Genomic DNA, 17,873 nt, shown 5'->3' on the forward strand with positions numbered 1-17,873 from the left:
CAGATAAGAGGCCTAGGCAAGACACTGACTATGAATCTTCAGATCAGGTTTCTATTTCTTCTGACTCCTCTTCTGATCAGGAACTATCTATACCTCCCTATGAGGATTCTGATGCTGAGGAGTCTATTTCATCTGCATCTCCTCCAGAGGATTATTCATTTGTAAAAACCTTGCATACTTTGAGGGAGCATTTTCACTGGGAGAGTCAAGACTTCTCAGAATCAAAAAAGTGGCTCAGGGATTTCCTTCTTCTTCCTCAGCACAAGCCTTTAGCCATTCCCCCTGTTTTAGACATTGTGGATGATGTGTTTTCTGAGTCAAGCTTGACCCCTGACTCCTTACCTCCGGCTCCCAGTAAGCCTGACAGATATTACAGGGTCCCTGACTCACATAAGTTTTTATTTAGAAAACCAGCTGCTGACCCTAAAACTATTTCACAGGGTCCAAAGGGAGCTAAGGCCTCAACAGCAAAAAAACCTACCCCCTGTGACAGAGATTCAAGGGCACTAGACAGATGGGGAAAAAGGTTTATACATCTGCAACCTTGGCAGTAAGGGCCTTAAACTGTCAATTTCACATGCTTAAGTACCAACAGCATGTTATGGGATTGCTGAAACAGAAAATTATGTTGATTTCAGAATGTGCAGAAAATAAAGAATTGCAGGAATTATTGCATGCAGCTGAACAAGTTGGAAAGCATACTTTGCAATGTGGTTTTGATTCCTTAGCCGCAGTTACTGGATCTGTGATTAAGAGGCATGCCTGGTTAAAGGAACAAAATTTGCCTGATCATGTTAAAGCTAAATTGTTAGATGCACCTTTACAGCATGATTCTTTGTTTGGTGTTAAAGCAGAAGAGGTTTTAAAGAAAATGGAAGACAAAACTAAGTCTATGCAAACTGTTAAAGACTTCTTACAAATGCAGCCACCAAGATTCAGTAGACACTGGCCTACAAAAAATTGGCCATTTCCTGTGTCAGACAGAGCTCAAAGGGGCAAATCCAGACGCCCAAAGGGTGCCAGATACCAGGTGCAAGATTCATACAGGTCAAGGCAGTGGGGCACATCTACCTCCAAATCAGGGGGAGATAAAGCACAAACCTACTGAAAACAGTCCCATTGACTTCCCTCTGCCTACACCAAGCACTTATCTTTTGACAGCACCCTTAGGGGGAAAATTAGCACTTTTTGCTCAAAATTGGCAGTTAATAACCCAGGACAAGTGGGTACTAAACATAGTATCACAGGGATACAGATTCCATTTCCACACTCTGCCAGTGGCAAACGGTTGGCCAGATCTGCCCAAAAATCAATGGGCAGAGGCACAGAAACAGGTTATGTCCCTCATGGATATGGGGGCCATTCAGACAGTACCAGAGCAGGAAAAAAGACAAGGTTTTTACTCGACTGTTCTTGGTACCCAGAAAGGGCAAGGCCTGGTGGCCAATACTGGATTTATCGATTTTGAACACATACCTGGCATTCCAAAATTCAGAATGCTGACATTGCAGCAGCTTCTGCCCATGCTGGGCAAGAATGCTTGGCTGGTGACTTTAGACCTAAAAGAGGCATACCTGCATGTCCCAATAAGACAATTGTGCATACAATACCTCAGATTCAAGGCTAGCTTAATGCATTATCAATTCTCTGCACTGTCCTTTGGCTTATCTACTGCGCCCAGGGTCTTTACAAAGTGCCTGGCACCAGTAATTGCATTTTGCAGACAGAGAAGTATCCAGATATATCCTTACTTGGACGACTGTCTCATTCATGCAGAGACCAAGGACACTCTTCTTCGACACCTGGCGTTTTTGAAAAGGCTTCTAACATGCCTTGGGTACACAATAAACGAAAAGAAATCACAACTGTTACCCTCTCAAAAGATAACATTTCTGGGTGCAAGCTTGAATACAACTGCCCAGATGGCTAACCTCACACCAGACAAGCAAAAGCAACTGACTTCTTACTTCAAACTGATGGCAACAAAAACCCAGTCTTCTGCAAGACAAATTCTGCAGGCTCTGGGCTTCATGGCATCCTGCATGCTACTGATTCCATATGCAAGACTGCATATGAGGAAACTTCAGTGGTACCTAAAAAGTATATGGAATCAACATTCTCACAGTCTAGAAACAATGATTCCTCTCATTCCCTGCCTGCAACTGGAGTTTCTGTGGTGGGCAAAGGCATGTCACCAAAACATGGGACAGCCATTCACTCTACCCCCTGCCAGCCAAACCATAACAACAGATGGATCAGATTATGCCTGGGGGGCCTACATGGCGGGAAGATGCATTCAGGGCATATGGTCACCAAAACAAATGCATCTGCATATCAACCAGAAAGAGATGCTAGCTGTTCAAAATGCCCTAACAGCCTTCAAGGACTTACTTCATCCAGGACAACTACTGATAAAGACGGACAACACCACAGTCATGTGGTATCTAAACAAGCAAGGGGGCACACACTCATACCCCCTATGCAGATTAGCCATGGCACTGTGGAACACAGCTTTGACCTACCAAATACATCTTCAAGCTCCATTCCTACCAGGAAAACAAAACACTCCGGCAGACGATTTAAGCAGCAACCTTATGGATCCTCACGAGTGGAAACTAAATCCACAAGTCTTCAGCATGATAACAGAGAAATGGGGGAGCCCAGACATAGATCTATTTGCCTCTCAAAATTATAAGTTGAAAAGGTTCTGCACAAGGACTTATCACAGACAAGCATGGAAAGTGGACGCCCTATCCTTCAGTTGGAAAAACCTATCAGTTTACGTCTTTCCTCCTCTGCCTCTTCTTCCCAAGGTCCTACTAAAAGTCAGATAAGAGAAACCAAAGATGATACTAATTGCCCCGGACTGGCCTCGCCAATACTGGTACCCAATAATAAGGAACTTGTCTCAGTACCCAGCTTGGACCTTGCCTCAAAGACCACATCTACTGTCCCAGCAAAACAATCAGATCCTGCACAATCAACTACAGACACTGAACCTGGCAGCATGGCTAATCATGTAGTCATACAAACAACACCTCTCAGTAAAGCTGTGATGGATGTCATTTTGGAAGCCAGAAGGCCTAGTACTAGAAAATCTTATGCTGACAAATGGAAGAGATTCTGTGCTTGGAATCGAGCACAAGGAACTGGTACAGCAGAACCAAATATTCCTCAGATATTGCAATACTTAACTGAGGTGCTTGACAAGGGCCTATCTTTCTCCTCAATTAAAATCCATGCCTCTGCCATTTCACCTCATTACAATACAGAGCCACCAAACTTTTCTCATCCTTTACTAAAGCAGTATCTTAGAGGAGCCAAAAATTTACGGCCTCCTAGAAGATCACCATTGCCTGCATGGGACCTCAATTATGTGTTGGAAAAGCTCACCCTGCCTCCATTTGAACCAACTGCTACCGCTGATATAAAGTTCTTATCATCAGAACTACAGGCCCTCATGGCTATAGAGCCTTTTATCATATTTTATCCAGACAGACAAATCCTACTTTTATGCCTAAGGTGGTTTCCAGTGTGGTTCTTAACCAAACAATTCATTTGCCAACATTTTATCCAAATCTGCAGAACAAGGGGGAGAGAATTCTGCATTCCTTGAACGTACACAGACAACTAAGATTCTACTTAAGCAGGACTAAAGCTCTAAGAAAAACTGAGCAATTACTAGTAATATATGCTGCAGGATCAGAGGGCAAGGCTATTTCAAAGCAGACAATTTCAAAGTGGATAAGCCACTGCATCCATTTCTGCTACTTACACCATGGTAAACCTGTGCCCAAGGGCATTAGGTCTCATTCCGCCAGAGCTGCAGCTACTTCAGCAGCCTTTCTGAGGGGAGTACCAACCCAAAGACATTCTAGAGGCTGCTTCTTGGAGTTCTGTTCACACCTTTACAAAGCATTATCATTTGCCTCTTTATTCTAAATCCAGAGCAGACTTTGCCACTACAGTTCTGCAGGGCCTTTTAGCCGCTCCTAATGCTGTTTAGCTCCAGCCCCCCAACCATAGCTCTGGGATTCTACTCAAATGTAATGACTGCAACAGTGAAACACGAAGAACATAGTACAGTTGTGTACCTACCATAAATGTAGATGTTCGAGTGTATTCACTGTTGCAGTCCAGGTTACCCTCCCGCCATTCTCCCTGTCATTCTGGAATTTATCTTTCCTTCTCTATCTTCTACAACCTATGTGGTGTATTTGCTTGTAGATGAAGGTAAAGTTTATATTGATGCATGTATATATATATTTATATTTTTTCTACCTTTTTGGAGGCACCTGATATCGTGGGCAAGAAAAACTAAAGAAAATGGCATCGGCTGCATGATGTTCATCGTGTTTTACTGTTGCAGTCATTACACTAGGGTTATCCTGTTGGCAGGCTACCCGCAGTCGGCCTGAATTCCAAAGTCCTGGTCTGGCGTCGGTTGCTGTCGCCTCTTCCCTGACATCAGTGCACCAGGGGTATAAAAGATACAGCCGATGCCATTTTCTTCAGTCTTTCTTGCTGCACGGTGCCCGAAGCAAAAGCAGTTCACAAGTGCCGGTCGGCCGACTCCTGAAATTTTCGAAATTGAATTTCAGATCCGAAGTCTTTTATAAAGCTAAGTACCCCGTTGGGGAAACTTGTTTCTTGCTCCAGACCGATGTCAGAAAAAGTTAACAATTGTATTTCTTGTGGGAAGCAAATACCTCATAAGAATTTTCATTCTTACTGTATTCCTTGCTTAGGCCCTGACCACGACATAGCTAGTTGTCGGTTTTGTGCTAGATTTAACCAACGCTCTATTAAGCATCGGTACGATTTTGCTTTTCATTACTTTGGCTGAAGGTTTAACTATATAATGCTGTCGGAACAACCGATGACCAGAATTCATAAAAAGCACAAGGAAAAAGAAAAGGACAGGCATCCGAGGTCCAAAACCGACGACAAAGCCTCTTCTAGGCCAGTCGCCAGTTCTCAGTGACACCCGCTACCTCAGAGCCACAGGCCGCCTCCGACTCCCACGTGGAGACAGCTAGGCATCTGGATACTCAAGGTATTGGGCCTTTTGGAAACTAATCCCTCAGATGGGTCCGGAGCCGCTGAGCAGGCATCGGCTTCTGAGGGTGGTTTCAGACCTACACAGCTTTATATCAAGCCAACTTCAGCCAAGACAAAGACTAAAACAGTTTTAAAGACAAGGAAACAAGTACAGCATTCTCCAGGACAGACTTCCATGCCTAAGAAACAGATGCTCAGAATGGCCGAAGATCTAATTACTTTGATCAGGGGTTCCCATCCCCCTCCTGATGAGGCCTAGGCAAGATACTGAATATGATTCCTCTGATCAGGTTTCCATTTCCTCTGACTCCTCTTCAGAACAGGGATACTCCCTCCCTATGAGGATTCTGATGCTGAAGAATCTATTCCTTCAGCTTCACCTCCTGAGGATTACTCGTTTCTGGAAACCCTACATACCATGAGGGAGCATTTCCACTGGGAGAGCCAAGATTATTCATATTCTAAGAAAAGGCTCAGAGACTTTCTTCTACTACCGCAGCACAGACCTCTTGCTATTCCACCTGTTCTAGACATTGTAGATGATGTATTTTCCGAGTCCGGCCTGTGTCCCGACACTTTACCTCCTGCTCCTGTTAAGCCAGACAGTTACTACAGGGTTCCAGATTCTCATAAATTTCTATATAAAAACCCTGCTGCTGACCCAGAAACTATTTCTCAGGGTCCCAAAGGGGTCAAGGCTGCTACTGCAAAAAACCCTGTTCCCTCAGATAGAGATTCTAGGGCACTGGACAGATGGGGGGAAAAAAGTTTACACTTTTGCTACCTTGGCTGTAAGGGCTTTAAATTGTCAGTTTCATATGCTTAAATGTCAGCAATACTTAATTTCCCTGTTAAAACAGAAAATGTTGACAAATTCTGAATGTTCTGAGAACAAGGAATTGCAGGATTTATTGCATGCAGCTGAACAAGTGGGAAAACATACTTTGCAATGTGGTTATGATTTGCTGGAGGCCTCTTGCAGGGCCGCTGTAACAGGTTCTGTTATTAGAAGGCATGTTTGGTTAAAGGAACAGACTCTACCTGATCATGTTAAAGCAAAATTATTGGATGCTCCATTACAGCATGATACTTTGTTTGGTGTTAAGGCAGAAGAGGTGTTGAAGAAAATGGAGGATAAATCTAAATCTATGCAGACAGTGAAGGATTTCTTACAGGTACAGCCACCCAGATTTAGCAGGAACTGGCCTTCTAAGAATTGGTCCTTTCCTGTGTCAGACAGGCCACAAAGAGCCAGATACAGACACCCTAGAGACAGACAACAGCCCCAGGGCTCATACAGGCCCAAACAATGGGGTGCTTCTACCTCCAAAAGCAGAGAAGACAAATCACAGCCATATAAGAAACAGTCTCAATGACTTCCCTCTGCCAATGCCAAGCACTTATCTTTTGGCAGCACCCTTAGGGGGAAAGTTAGCACTTTTTTTCACAAAATTGGCACACGATCACCCAGGACAAATGGGTCCTAAATATAGTCTCTCAGGGCTACAGGTTCCACTTTCACACCCTTCCAAAGGCAAAAGGTATGCCAGACCTGCCACACAATCAATGGGCAGAGGCACAAAAACAAATTTCATCTCTCATGGACATGAGGGCCATTCAGCCAGTGTCACAACAAGAGCAGGGACAAGGATTTTACTCAAGACTTTTCTTAGTACCAAGAAAGGACAAAGCATGGAGACCAATTCTGGACATGTCTATTCTAAATACTTTTCTGGATGTTCCAAAATTCAAAATGTTGACTCTACAACAGCTTCTGCCATGCTGGCCAAGAAGGCTTGGCTTGTAAATTTGGACCTCAAAGAGGCATACCTGCATGTCCCAATCAGACAATCTTGCAGAACATACCTCAGATTCATAGCTGGCTCACTGCACTACCAATTCTCTGCACTGCCCTTTGGCTTATCTACTGCGCCCAGGGTCTTAACAAAATGCCTGGCACCAGTAATTGCATTTTGCAGACAAAGAGGAATTCAAATATATCCGTACTTGGACGACTGCCTTATTCAAGCAGAGACCAAAGACATTCTACTAAAGCATCTGGCGTTTGTAAAAAGATTACTAATTTGCTTAGGGTACACAGTAAACGAAAAGAAATCAAAACTAGTACCCTCTCAAGAGTTAATATTCCTGGGTGCAAGCTTAAATACAACTACCCAGATGGCTTATCTCACGCCAGACAAAAAAAGGCAACTGACTTCTTACTTCAAAAGCATGGCAACAAAGACCCAGTTATCTGCAAGAAAAATTCTGCAGGCTCTGGGCTACATGGCCTCCTGCATTCTGCTAATTCCATATGCAAGACTGCATATGAGGAAACTACAATGGTATCTAAAAAGTGTTTGGAATCAACATTGCCACAGCCTGGAATCATTAATTTCACTCATTCCCTGCCTGCAACAGGAGTTTCGATGGTGGGCACAGGCCTGTCACCACAACAAGGGACAGCCATTCACTTTGCCCACAGCCAGGCAAATACTAACAACAGATGCATCAGATTATACCTGGGGGGCCCACATGGCAGGAAAATGTATTCAGGGCACATGGCCCCCAAGCCAAAGGCATCTTCACATCAATCAAAAAGAGATGCTAGCTGTACAAAATGCCCTGATAGACTTCAAGGACCTTCTTCATCCAGGACAGCTGCTGATAAAGATGGACAACACCACAGTTATGTGGTACATAAACAAGCATGGAGGCACACATTCCTACCCCCTCTGCAGACAAGCCATGATTTTGTGGAACACAGCATTGACCTACCAAGTACACCTGCAAGCACAATTCCTGCCAGGAAAAACAAATGCTCTGGCAGACGAACTAAGCAGAAACCACATGGATTCTCACGAGTGGAAACTAGATCCACAAATCTTCAGCATGATAACAAGGAAATGGGGATGCCCAGACATAGATCTTTGTGCCTCCCCTCACAACTGCCAACTTTAGAGATTCTGCACAAGGACTTATCACAAATAAGCATGGAAAGTGGATGCCTTGTCATTCAGCTGGAACAACTTTACAGTATATGCCTTTCCTCCACTGCCTCTCCTCCCCAAGGTACTCCTAAAGGTCAGACAAGAGAAGCCACAAATTATACTAATTGCCCCAGATTGGCCACGCCAACACTGGTACTCAGTCCTAAGGAGCTTGTCCCAAGGCCCAGCCTGGACATTGCCTCAAATTCCTCATTTACTGACCCAACAAAACAATCAGATCCTGCGCAGGCAACTCAAAACTCTAAATCTAGCTGCATGGCAGATAGTGTAACCATTCAGAATACACCTCTCTCTAAAGCGGTTATGGATGTTATTTTGGAGGCCAGGAGGCCCAGCACCAGAAAATCTTATGCAGAAAAATGGAAGAGATACTGTGCTTGGAACCAGGCACAAGGAATTGACACGCTTGTCCCAAATATACCTCCAAATTTACAATATCTAACTGAGATGCTGGACAAAGGTCTATCCTTCTCATCAATTAAGATCCATGCCTCTGCCATTTCAGCTCATTAGACCCACCTATTTTTTCACATCCATTGCTTAGGCAGTTCCTCAGGGGGGCCAAAAATATAAGACCTCCAAGGAGAGCACCGATACCTGCATGGGACCTCAATTTTGTCTTGGAAAAACACACACAGCCTCCTTTCGAGCCAGTCAATACAGCTGAGATAAAATTTATATAATGGAAAACAGCTCTGCTCCTAGCAATAACTTCAGCAAGAAGAGTCTCAGAGTTACAGGCATTAATGGCTGTGGAACCTTTTATTATCTTCCATCCGGACAGGGTTTCTCTAAGGACAAACCCAACATTTATGCCTAAGGTGGTGTCCAGTGTGGCTGTTAACCAAACCATTCATTTGCCTACATTTTTCCCAAACCCACAGAATAAAGGGGAAAGACTTCTGCATTCTTTGGACATACACAGACAGCTACGCTTCTACTTGGACAAAACTAAAGCTTTCAGAAAGACTGAGCAACTTTTAGTGGCATATGCTGCAGGATCACAAGGAAAGGCGATCTCAAAGCAGACTATTTCAAAATGGATAGGACACTGCATTCGTTTCTGCTATTCACAACATGGCAAGTCAGTGCCTAAGGGCATTAGACCAGATTCTACCAGGGCAGCAGCCACCTCAGCAGCCTTCCTCAGAGGAGTAACAACCAAGTATATTTTGGAGGCTGCAACTTGGACTTCAGTGCACACTTTTACTAAGCACTACCACTTACCTCTTTATTCTAAATCCAGAGCAGGCTTTGCCACTGCAGTTCTGCAGGGCGTTATAGCCACTCCTAATTCTATGTAGACCCAGCCACCTAACCTCAGCTTTGGGATTCAACCCAAGTGTAATGACTGCAACAGTGAAACACGATGAACATAGTACAGTTGTGTACCTACCATAAGTGTAGATGTTCAAGTGTATTCACTGTTGCAGTCCAGGTTACCCACCCACCATCCCCCTTTCTTTGCTGGGACTTATCTGTACTTCTCTATTCTTTACAACCTATGTGGTGTATTTGCTTGTAGATGAAGGTATTGTTTATTTTAGTGCATGCTTTTATAAACAATGCTTTTTAGCCTACCCTTTGAGCGCACCTGACATCTGGGGCAAGAAAAACTGAAGAAAATGGTGTTGGCTGCATCTTTTATACCCCTGGCACACTGATGTCAGGGAAGAGGCGACAGCAACCAACGCCGGACCAGGACTTTGGAATTCAGGCCGACTGCGGGTAGCCTGCCAGCAGGATAACCCAAGCGTAATGACTGCAACAGTGAATACACTCGAACATCTACATTTATGATAGGTACACAACTGTACTTTTTATACCCCTGATGACCTGACGTCATGGAAGAGAAGACCGCAACCGACGCAGGACCCAAGACTTTGGAATTCAGGCCGACTGAGGGCAACCTGCCAGCAGATTACCCAGATGTAATAACTGCAACAGTGAATACACTCAAACATGTACATTTATGGTAAGTGTACACAACTGTACTTTGTGGATCATTATTAGCATTAATAGTGACAGTATTGGGTATCCCTTGTGTAACAAATATGTAGACTATAGTGCACTAATCAAACTTGCATTTGTTGAGTCTTTCAGTTTGATTATTTCAAGGAACCTGGAATAATAAACCATGCAAGATGAAGGGCTTCTTTGAAATGGAGCAAATCAGTGTACAGTTGACTTCCTGCACATTCTGATACTTTGTATACTGTCAGGTTTACCTGTAGGATTAGTATGGTATGCAGTGCATATTACACAGCTCTGCAGACCTTGTACTGTTTGAGTTGACATTCCTTCCCCAAAAGAATTTATATCTATGTCTGTGTTTCTGTGTGTGTGTGTGTGTGTGTGTATATGTATATAGTTTTGGGAGAATATAATTAAAACATCTGGAAATAGTGAAATGTAAAGAAAAGAATATAAATATATATATATATATATATATATATATATATATATATATATATATATATATATATATATATGAGAAGGTCGACAAGTTACAAGATCGGCAACCACTTGTTCGACACGAAATCACCGACAATTCACATAGCCGACAGTGCAAATAACCGACTATGAAATGTTCGACAACTCTGAATGAAATACCCGACCACAGTCTAATATTTAATGCAGTAGCGTTATGTTAGGATTTTGCCGTATAACGCATACAGAACACACGTCCTTTTAAGGTAAATTCACCACGTCAGTAAATAAATGAAATATATTGTACAACAAACGATAAAGTTAAAGTACTGAAATCTTCGTAGTGCAAGCACTGAAACACGCTGAAATGTACTATTTACATCTTAAGCAGCCTTGCATTGTTTAGTCCGTATCTATTCATGGAGATAATATTAAATATTGTAATTATACGTAGTTTAATTCTAACTAAATGCTATCTTTTACTAACGTTAGCAGTAGTGTGTAGTTGAAACAAGTATTTACTCAGTAACTGTTTGATTGTCAACGTTACGCTATGCCGATTATTTGCACTGTCGGTTATGTGAATTGTCAGTGATTTCGTGTCGAACAAGTGGTTGTCGATCTTGTAACTTGTCGACCTTCTCATATATATATATATATATATATATATATATATATATATATATATATATATATATATTTGCATGTGAGTCTGCTAAATTAAAAGACCCAGACATTGACATTCAGTACTTCGACCACAAAACAAAACAGTAGTAGACAAGCTACTTCGCTCATACACCTTGAAGCATGCAAAACTTAAAAAAATATATATTTTTTGCAGGGGGCATGCACCCCTTGCTATATATATAAATAAAAGATCGCAATACATTTGAAAGCATCGCTGGAGGGGCAACATCGCCCCCAGAACCATGCCAAAACAATATCTGGGAGTGTTTGTTTGTGTTAGAATATGTATATATTCCTGCTTGTAATTTCTGCATGCTCTATTGATGTTATTTGAAGTAAGTGATGTGCATGCGCAAGAAGTCTTTGATATTATTCTGGTCACTATAGAAACATTGTATGTTACAATATGCTATATGTAGTGTTGTGTTTAGGATTAAGTTTATGTCCTCATTTGGATGATCCTTGAAATGCTGCCTGTTAATTTATGTAGGGTTTTCAGCCTAGCTGCATTAGTAACAGTATATTTATGTATATTTATAGCTTATATGTTTTGGATGCTTGCGTTTTGTAGGCAATATTTCTGTTCTTTTTAATGTTCAAATGGGATTGTTCCTTTAAGGGGGATGGAGCCTGCTCACATGATTGCGTGGTACGCACTTCATTGTAATGGCTGAGGATCTATGGGGTTGTTTAATGCACCTGTTATGTATGAATGGATTATTGGCTATTAAGAAGTGAGCAATTAAGGTGTTTCATTATTTTTCATTTTTATATGGTCTGATGAAGCCACTAGATGAGTGGTGAAAGTGCTTACCTGCTATTAAAGTTTTATGTCCTTTTTAGCTGTGCTTCGTTTAACCACTTGTGTTTTTATAGTATTTGCTGTTTACGTTTGTCTGAACGATTATTCGTTTATTCATTGGATACTTTATTATTGTTGTAAAAAAATTGCTGCTGTTGCATTTGCAACAAGACTTTCACCTAGATTTAAACCCTTGATACTGTACAGAGATGCCTCATCAGTATACTGTTCTATGGTGATTAGATGCTTGTGCTCTGAACTAAGGCTATGCCATATCATTGTAGTTTGTAGTGTGACCATCTAAATTTAAGAAAGTTAAAACATATGGCTTTTGAAACTGAGTATCTGAATACCTTAATATTGGTGTAGCTGCACAGGTCTGGGTCTACTGGTATCACTCTTTCTTTATGGTATAGTCCTAATGTTATGAATAAGTCGTTTAAATGTATTGTTTTTCAATGGAATGTACATTGCAGGCATTTTTTTCTTTTTGAAATCAGCTACCTGTGACATTAGTGTAGTATTGCCCCATGGTCCTTTGCTGAAAATAGGCCAGCAGTGTTGGCCACCCAGAGTAACAAAATATAAATAAATGTTCTAATGTTGACCAAAATTGTGCTCACTGCAGTTAAGCTTACCTATTAAGCCTTGGAATATAAAAGACACCAATATGTGCATAGTTTTTTTTTTGTTTCGCATAATGAGTTGCTCTCTTGTTGAACTAGCAACCTCAACTCTCTCTCGGCTTTTTCCGGTTAGGGGTCGCCACAGCGGATCACATTGTCCGCTTATGATTGGCAGTGGAGTTTTTATGGTGTTGAGTTCCCAGCCCGGCGCCCAACTTTCCACAGAAGGCATACACATGCATGCACTCATGCCTGGGGCCAATTTTAGCATGTCCAATCCACTTGCAGCATGTCTTTCGGGATGTGGGAGGAAACCGGAGCACCCGGAGGAAACCCACACGACTAGCAACCTCAACAGCAGTGTTTAATTTCCTTAACTTCAGGACCAAGATGCAAGTGGCACTTAGAGAGTAAGGTAAATTGCTGAGGCATTAATAATTAACTGATACATGAAGCAGTCTACACATTAGTGGAGCAGTGGCTGAAAGTAGAAGACACGATTGTAGTTTGTTTGCATTTAGCCTAATTTATAAGTATGGATTACTTGACTGCAGTCACATTATAATGGAATAATTATTTAAGCTGTTGCCTTTACTTTTTGGTACTTCAGTCCTAATTTCTAATTTTAGTAACATTCATTCGTTCTTTTCATTTCAGATTTACTACAATGACCCATCTGAGAATGAGGGCAAAGACTGAATGAAACAATCATGGTCTCCTCTAATGTATTGCGCTTTAAGGAACTTGTTGACATTTTTGCACAGTGTCTGAAAGAAATAAGTTTATTTGTAATGAAATCGATTAAAACTATTTTTGGTATGAGTTCTAAGGTGCATATTTGTGCTTAGATTCATCTTGTGGCTCTTACTTCCGTGGAAACAAGTTTATTTTAATAAGGAACATTTATCTTCAACAAGTGTTATCAGAAATCGTGGCTCTGCTACTCTGTACGCACTTGGAACCATACAGACATCTGCGAGTGCATGACAGTTTTTTGATTTTATTTCATTTGTATTATAAGAAATAGGTTTAATTAAGTTTAGTGATTAGCTAAACATCTTGATGTGATGTTCCATGCTTGCAGTGTGCGTATGCGTGTGTGTGCGTGTGTTGCTGTTGTGAAGTGTTACATTGTCCTTGTTTTAAACATGTTTTTGTCTCTCTCTCTCTCTCTCTCCCTTTCCCCTTCTTTAATGTAGTGTGATGTGTCTTTTTTTTAAATTCCAATTTGCCTTAAATTTTTCAATTCAGTAGCTGTTTAGATAAATAGTTGAGAATCCAGTAATGAAGTAGATTGCTTTTGACCACATGAGCTGGTCGGTAATGCCTTGCAAAGCAGCCGCGTAGAAATTTTTAAGAACAGGTAGTTGAATTTGCTAAAAAAATGCTTTTTTATTGTGCTGTAGGTGTTTTTAATGATTTTTCACTTTAATCAAAGATAGAATATGTAGGAAAGAAATGTTTTGAGTGAAACACATTTTCTGACTGATGAAATTTTAATAGAATGAACTGTTTATAAAATAGAATAATTTCTTCTCTTAGTTTGAATGGGTTAGAAAATCTGCTGTATGATGCAAAATCACAACTTTTGCCTTTTTTTTAAATCTAACTTGATGTTATAGTTTTAGAGCTGGTAGAGCTGATATTTTTTTTTTTGGGGGGGGGGGTCACTGACAGAATGTTTTGTCTTTCCTTTGTACAAATACTATACTTTTAGAATGATTGTGCAAAACCTAGCAACAGCAACTGCAACATTAATGTTGCAGCAAAAATGGCAAAACATAAAGGACTTGTTTTAAACATAAGCTGAGAGTTATTTATGAGTGAGGCAGTTTGATTGGGTATTAGCTCTGTATTAAAATAAAATTTATAAATGACTTGGCACTTTCTAAAAGGTAACTTTACCAAAGAACAAAGAGCTAGTAGCCAGTCAGAATGATTTCTCTTAGCCTTTCGATTTTCTGTACTCTTTTATTTTTTGCCGGACCAGTTTGCAGTTAGAAGAATGTGCCTTTTTTTGTAAATTTGCATTTAGTTTTTTTTCTAGGTTAAAATTAGTATATAGACACGAGCATGAAGGAAGACTTGGATCCAGGTTTGCCACACTTTCCATCATCACTACAAGTGCTATATATGTAAAAAAATAAAAATAAAAAAAAATTTTTTGAAACTATGAAAAGACTGACAGAGCACACAAACCTGTATTTTACATTATAGATTTTACTCTCTGATATTATAGTGCTTTTATTATAATCACATTTAAAAAAAAAAAGAAATATAAATTAAGTTGTCTTCCAAGAGACTGTGTACTAGTCTGGCCAGCTACGTTTGACCAGTTATCTACCTCAGACTTTTGTTTCCTGTTATGTTGGGACAGGTTGCTGGACCTGCCTGTTTCCACAGACCAAAATCACCCTAGCGCTGGAGCTAGTCAGAATCCGTTTATTTCTTTCAAGTGTTTATTTAGAGATTTTTTTTTTTAGTTATATTGTAAGTGTGCCCATTGCTGTCGGTGAAATTTCATAGTTTCAAACGTTATTGCTGCTCTCAGTAGTATAGATTCCACTTGATGATAAAGTCTTGAAAGAAATGATTTACAAGGAAAAAAGTGATGGTGTTACTGGGTCTACCCGCCCTAGAATATTACTGCTTTCTAGAGGTCCAGACAAGCTGCAGCAACTTCCTTTCTTAGTTTCTAACTAATGGCAGAGCTTGCATATACTTGCTTTTTTGTGCATTATTTGATACTGAAATAGGATAGTTCTAGAGGAGTAAGTGGAATTTGCTGCTGCTAGTGTCTGAACTAAGTGCCATACTCTGTGTCTGGATAAGATTTGGGAAACATAATCTCTGTACATAATTAATCAGTTTAAACACCACGTAGTGGACAGCCATTAAATTATAAAAAGTAATTTATGAAGAACGACCTTTTGTACAGATTGTTTGGAAAAAAGATTTTCATAGAGATGTCTATATGATCTAGAGAGTTAATTTTTTTATTTTTGTTTGTCTAGTGCCACAAGCTTGCCAGTGGTAACTTATTTGTCCGGTTCAAGAAAACTGTAGTTTTGTTTTCCTAGAACATTGTTGTTAAAAAGCCAAAACACATTTTTGAACTGTAAATTTTATCAGATTGTTCTTAGTTTTTCTGTTCATTTCTTTTGAAGACTTTTGAATAAAAAAAGATGAAAAAGAGGACTTTTGTTTACATATAGGTTATGTCAATGATGGGTTTTTCAAAGTATCTTGTGTCAGAGATGTCAGATTAGATGCAGAAATGGTTACAGCTGACAACCCATACCAGGCAACTTTAAATTATGATTCCTTACTTGCCTTATAAAATATCCCATTGTTGTTTTTTCCTCATTTCAGCTAAATTTTATATATATTTACGATTGCATTGAGTGTGTTTTATCATCTTTAATAATGGAAAAACACAAACAAGTACATTAGGACCACCTACTGGGACAAGATGAATATAGAAATTCTGATATCCAACTGTAAGGACAAATCTGGTGTTTTATTTCAAAGACACAGACAATGTAGCCCTGCTCCATGGTGAAATGGATGAATTTGTGACTGCTTCCCAGGTGACAATGGTTCAGCTAGCAGCCATGACCCTAGAAGAGCTAGGCAAGGAAGGGAGAAGTAAAAGGGTCTGGCTGAATTGCCTCTCCCAGGGGGTAAGAGAGTGCTCACATCCAGGGGCACACTGGGCAGTGCTAACCTCCTTGCGAAGACCTGGAAGCTCTCAGCTCATGCTTCAGTGGGCAGGGCAGTAATACCTGGATGGAACACCCTTTGTGGAAGTGAGGGGATTTCCTCCATTGCTATCCTGTCATCACTTAACTCCTTCTTAAGCCGTTGTGCATGAGTCTATCAACCTGCATAATTGTTGGATTTTTGCATAGATGCTTACTTGTCATCAACAGATAAAATAGCCATCATTTTAGAAACTCTTATAAAAATATTATCCATAATAGCCAGTGCCCTTCCCTTATCTGCCATTGAAATCTGAGTAAAAGATGTATCTTAGATGTTCTCTCTCTTTTGTTTTGATAAATTATAAAACCTGTTCTTAGCTGTTGCATCCAGTATTTGACATCTCGGTTTCTCACACACTTTGAGATGCAAGCTTCAGAATAAGTGGAGTTATATTAACTAAGGATATGCAACACAATCAGGCATAAAATTACTATTATGAATGAGTCACATTCAAAGATCCCAAATTTAGCTTGCACAGATAATTTTTTTCAGGCTATTACATCAACTATATTCATTCTGCTAGAAAAAATGAATGTCCAGCTCTTTCACAAAAGTCTTGCTTCTTCGGACAAAAAAAAAAATGATCATAGAGTCACTGTCTTGAAAGCATTTTAAAAAAGAATCTTGTTTTCACTGGTCACTGGTTCCCCAGTAGACCTCTGCTGCCACTGACACTGTGGTTTGCTGGTACTTGCAGCTGAGTCTGCCCAAGACCTCTCTACTCTGACTTGTTTAAGAAGAACCTCTACAGGGTGATCGGACTGGGACCATTGTGGGATCTTTTGACAAACATTTTGCTGATATGGCTCTGTGACTGTCAGTGAGACATGCTGGGACTTTCTCCGTGTATGATGGATGCAGGAAAGACTTTGATCCTGTGTGGAGTCCCTCCTTCACCAAGCATGATGACTATGCATAAAGAGAAGATAGATGGCTTCAACAGATGGCTTAATAGCTGATGTAATTTCAGAGGCTGCATTAAGTATCAGCCTGGGATGACATTAATAGTCCTGCTTCTTTTGCAAAGGATGGCCCGCTTCTCATTCAAGGGTTTCCACACACTTCCAAAAGCCTTTGCTGTCCCTATAGTGCTTTATATATGTAGAGTTCATCTATTGAACATAGCAGCTTAGCAAATTTTATCTCAGACTAAACCAGACAGTAAATAAGGTGTTTTTTCTGAATACCAGGAGTTTTAGTATAAAATTACTCCATTTTGGCACACTCCTGCATTTGGAATATATGTACATTTATGTAGTTACAAGAGAGTTGGCTTAAAAGCATTGGAAGGACTCCTCCGTACCTGAATTTTGTGCCTACCATGCCTTTAGGTGGAATCCGTAGTGGTATTTCCATGTTTGTCAGTGGCCAGATCTCATCTAAAGAGGTACCCAGAAATGGACTGCTAGAACTTCAGTTTACCATAGACAGGACAACCTACCACTGTATGTCATTTTACAGACCCCCCCCCTTATATTTCCAGATGATCAT

The 17,873-nt window shown here is 40.5% G+C and overlaps 1 protein-coding gene across 14 annotated transcripts in view; it reads left to right on the top strand.

Annotated features, from left to right (window-relative positions):
- The window catches only part of RBMS1 (RNA binding motif single stranded interacting protein 1), a 1,922,565-nt gene extending 1,906,753 nt beyond the window's left edge, over window positions 1-15,812 (top strand). For all 14 annotated transcript variants that reach the window (XM_044074729.1, XM_044074739.1, XM_044074730.1 and 11 more), the window contains one exon: window positions 13,275-15,812. Coding sequence is in view for 1 of the 14 variants with exons in the window: in XM_044074739.1 (XP_043930674.1) it covers window positions 13,275-13,316 (42 nt within the window). In the remaining 13 variants the exon portion in view is untranslated. The remainder of the gene's footprint in view (window positions 1-13,274) is intronic.
- Window positions 15,813-17,873: the final 2,061 nt, after the last annotated feature.

Source organism: Protopterus annectens, chromosome 6.part0, assembly GCF_019279795.1.
Source record: "Protopterus annectens isolate FY-2018-M chromosome 6.part0, PAN1.0, whole genome shotgun sequence".
Classification (NCBI taxonomy): domain Eukaryota; kingdom Metazoa; phylum Chordata; order Ceratodontiformes; family Protopteridae; genus Protopterus; species Protopterus annectens.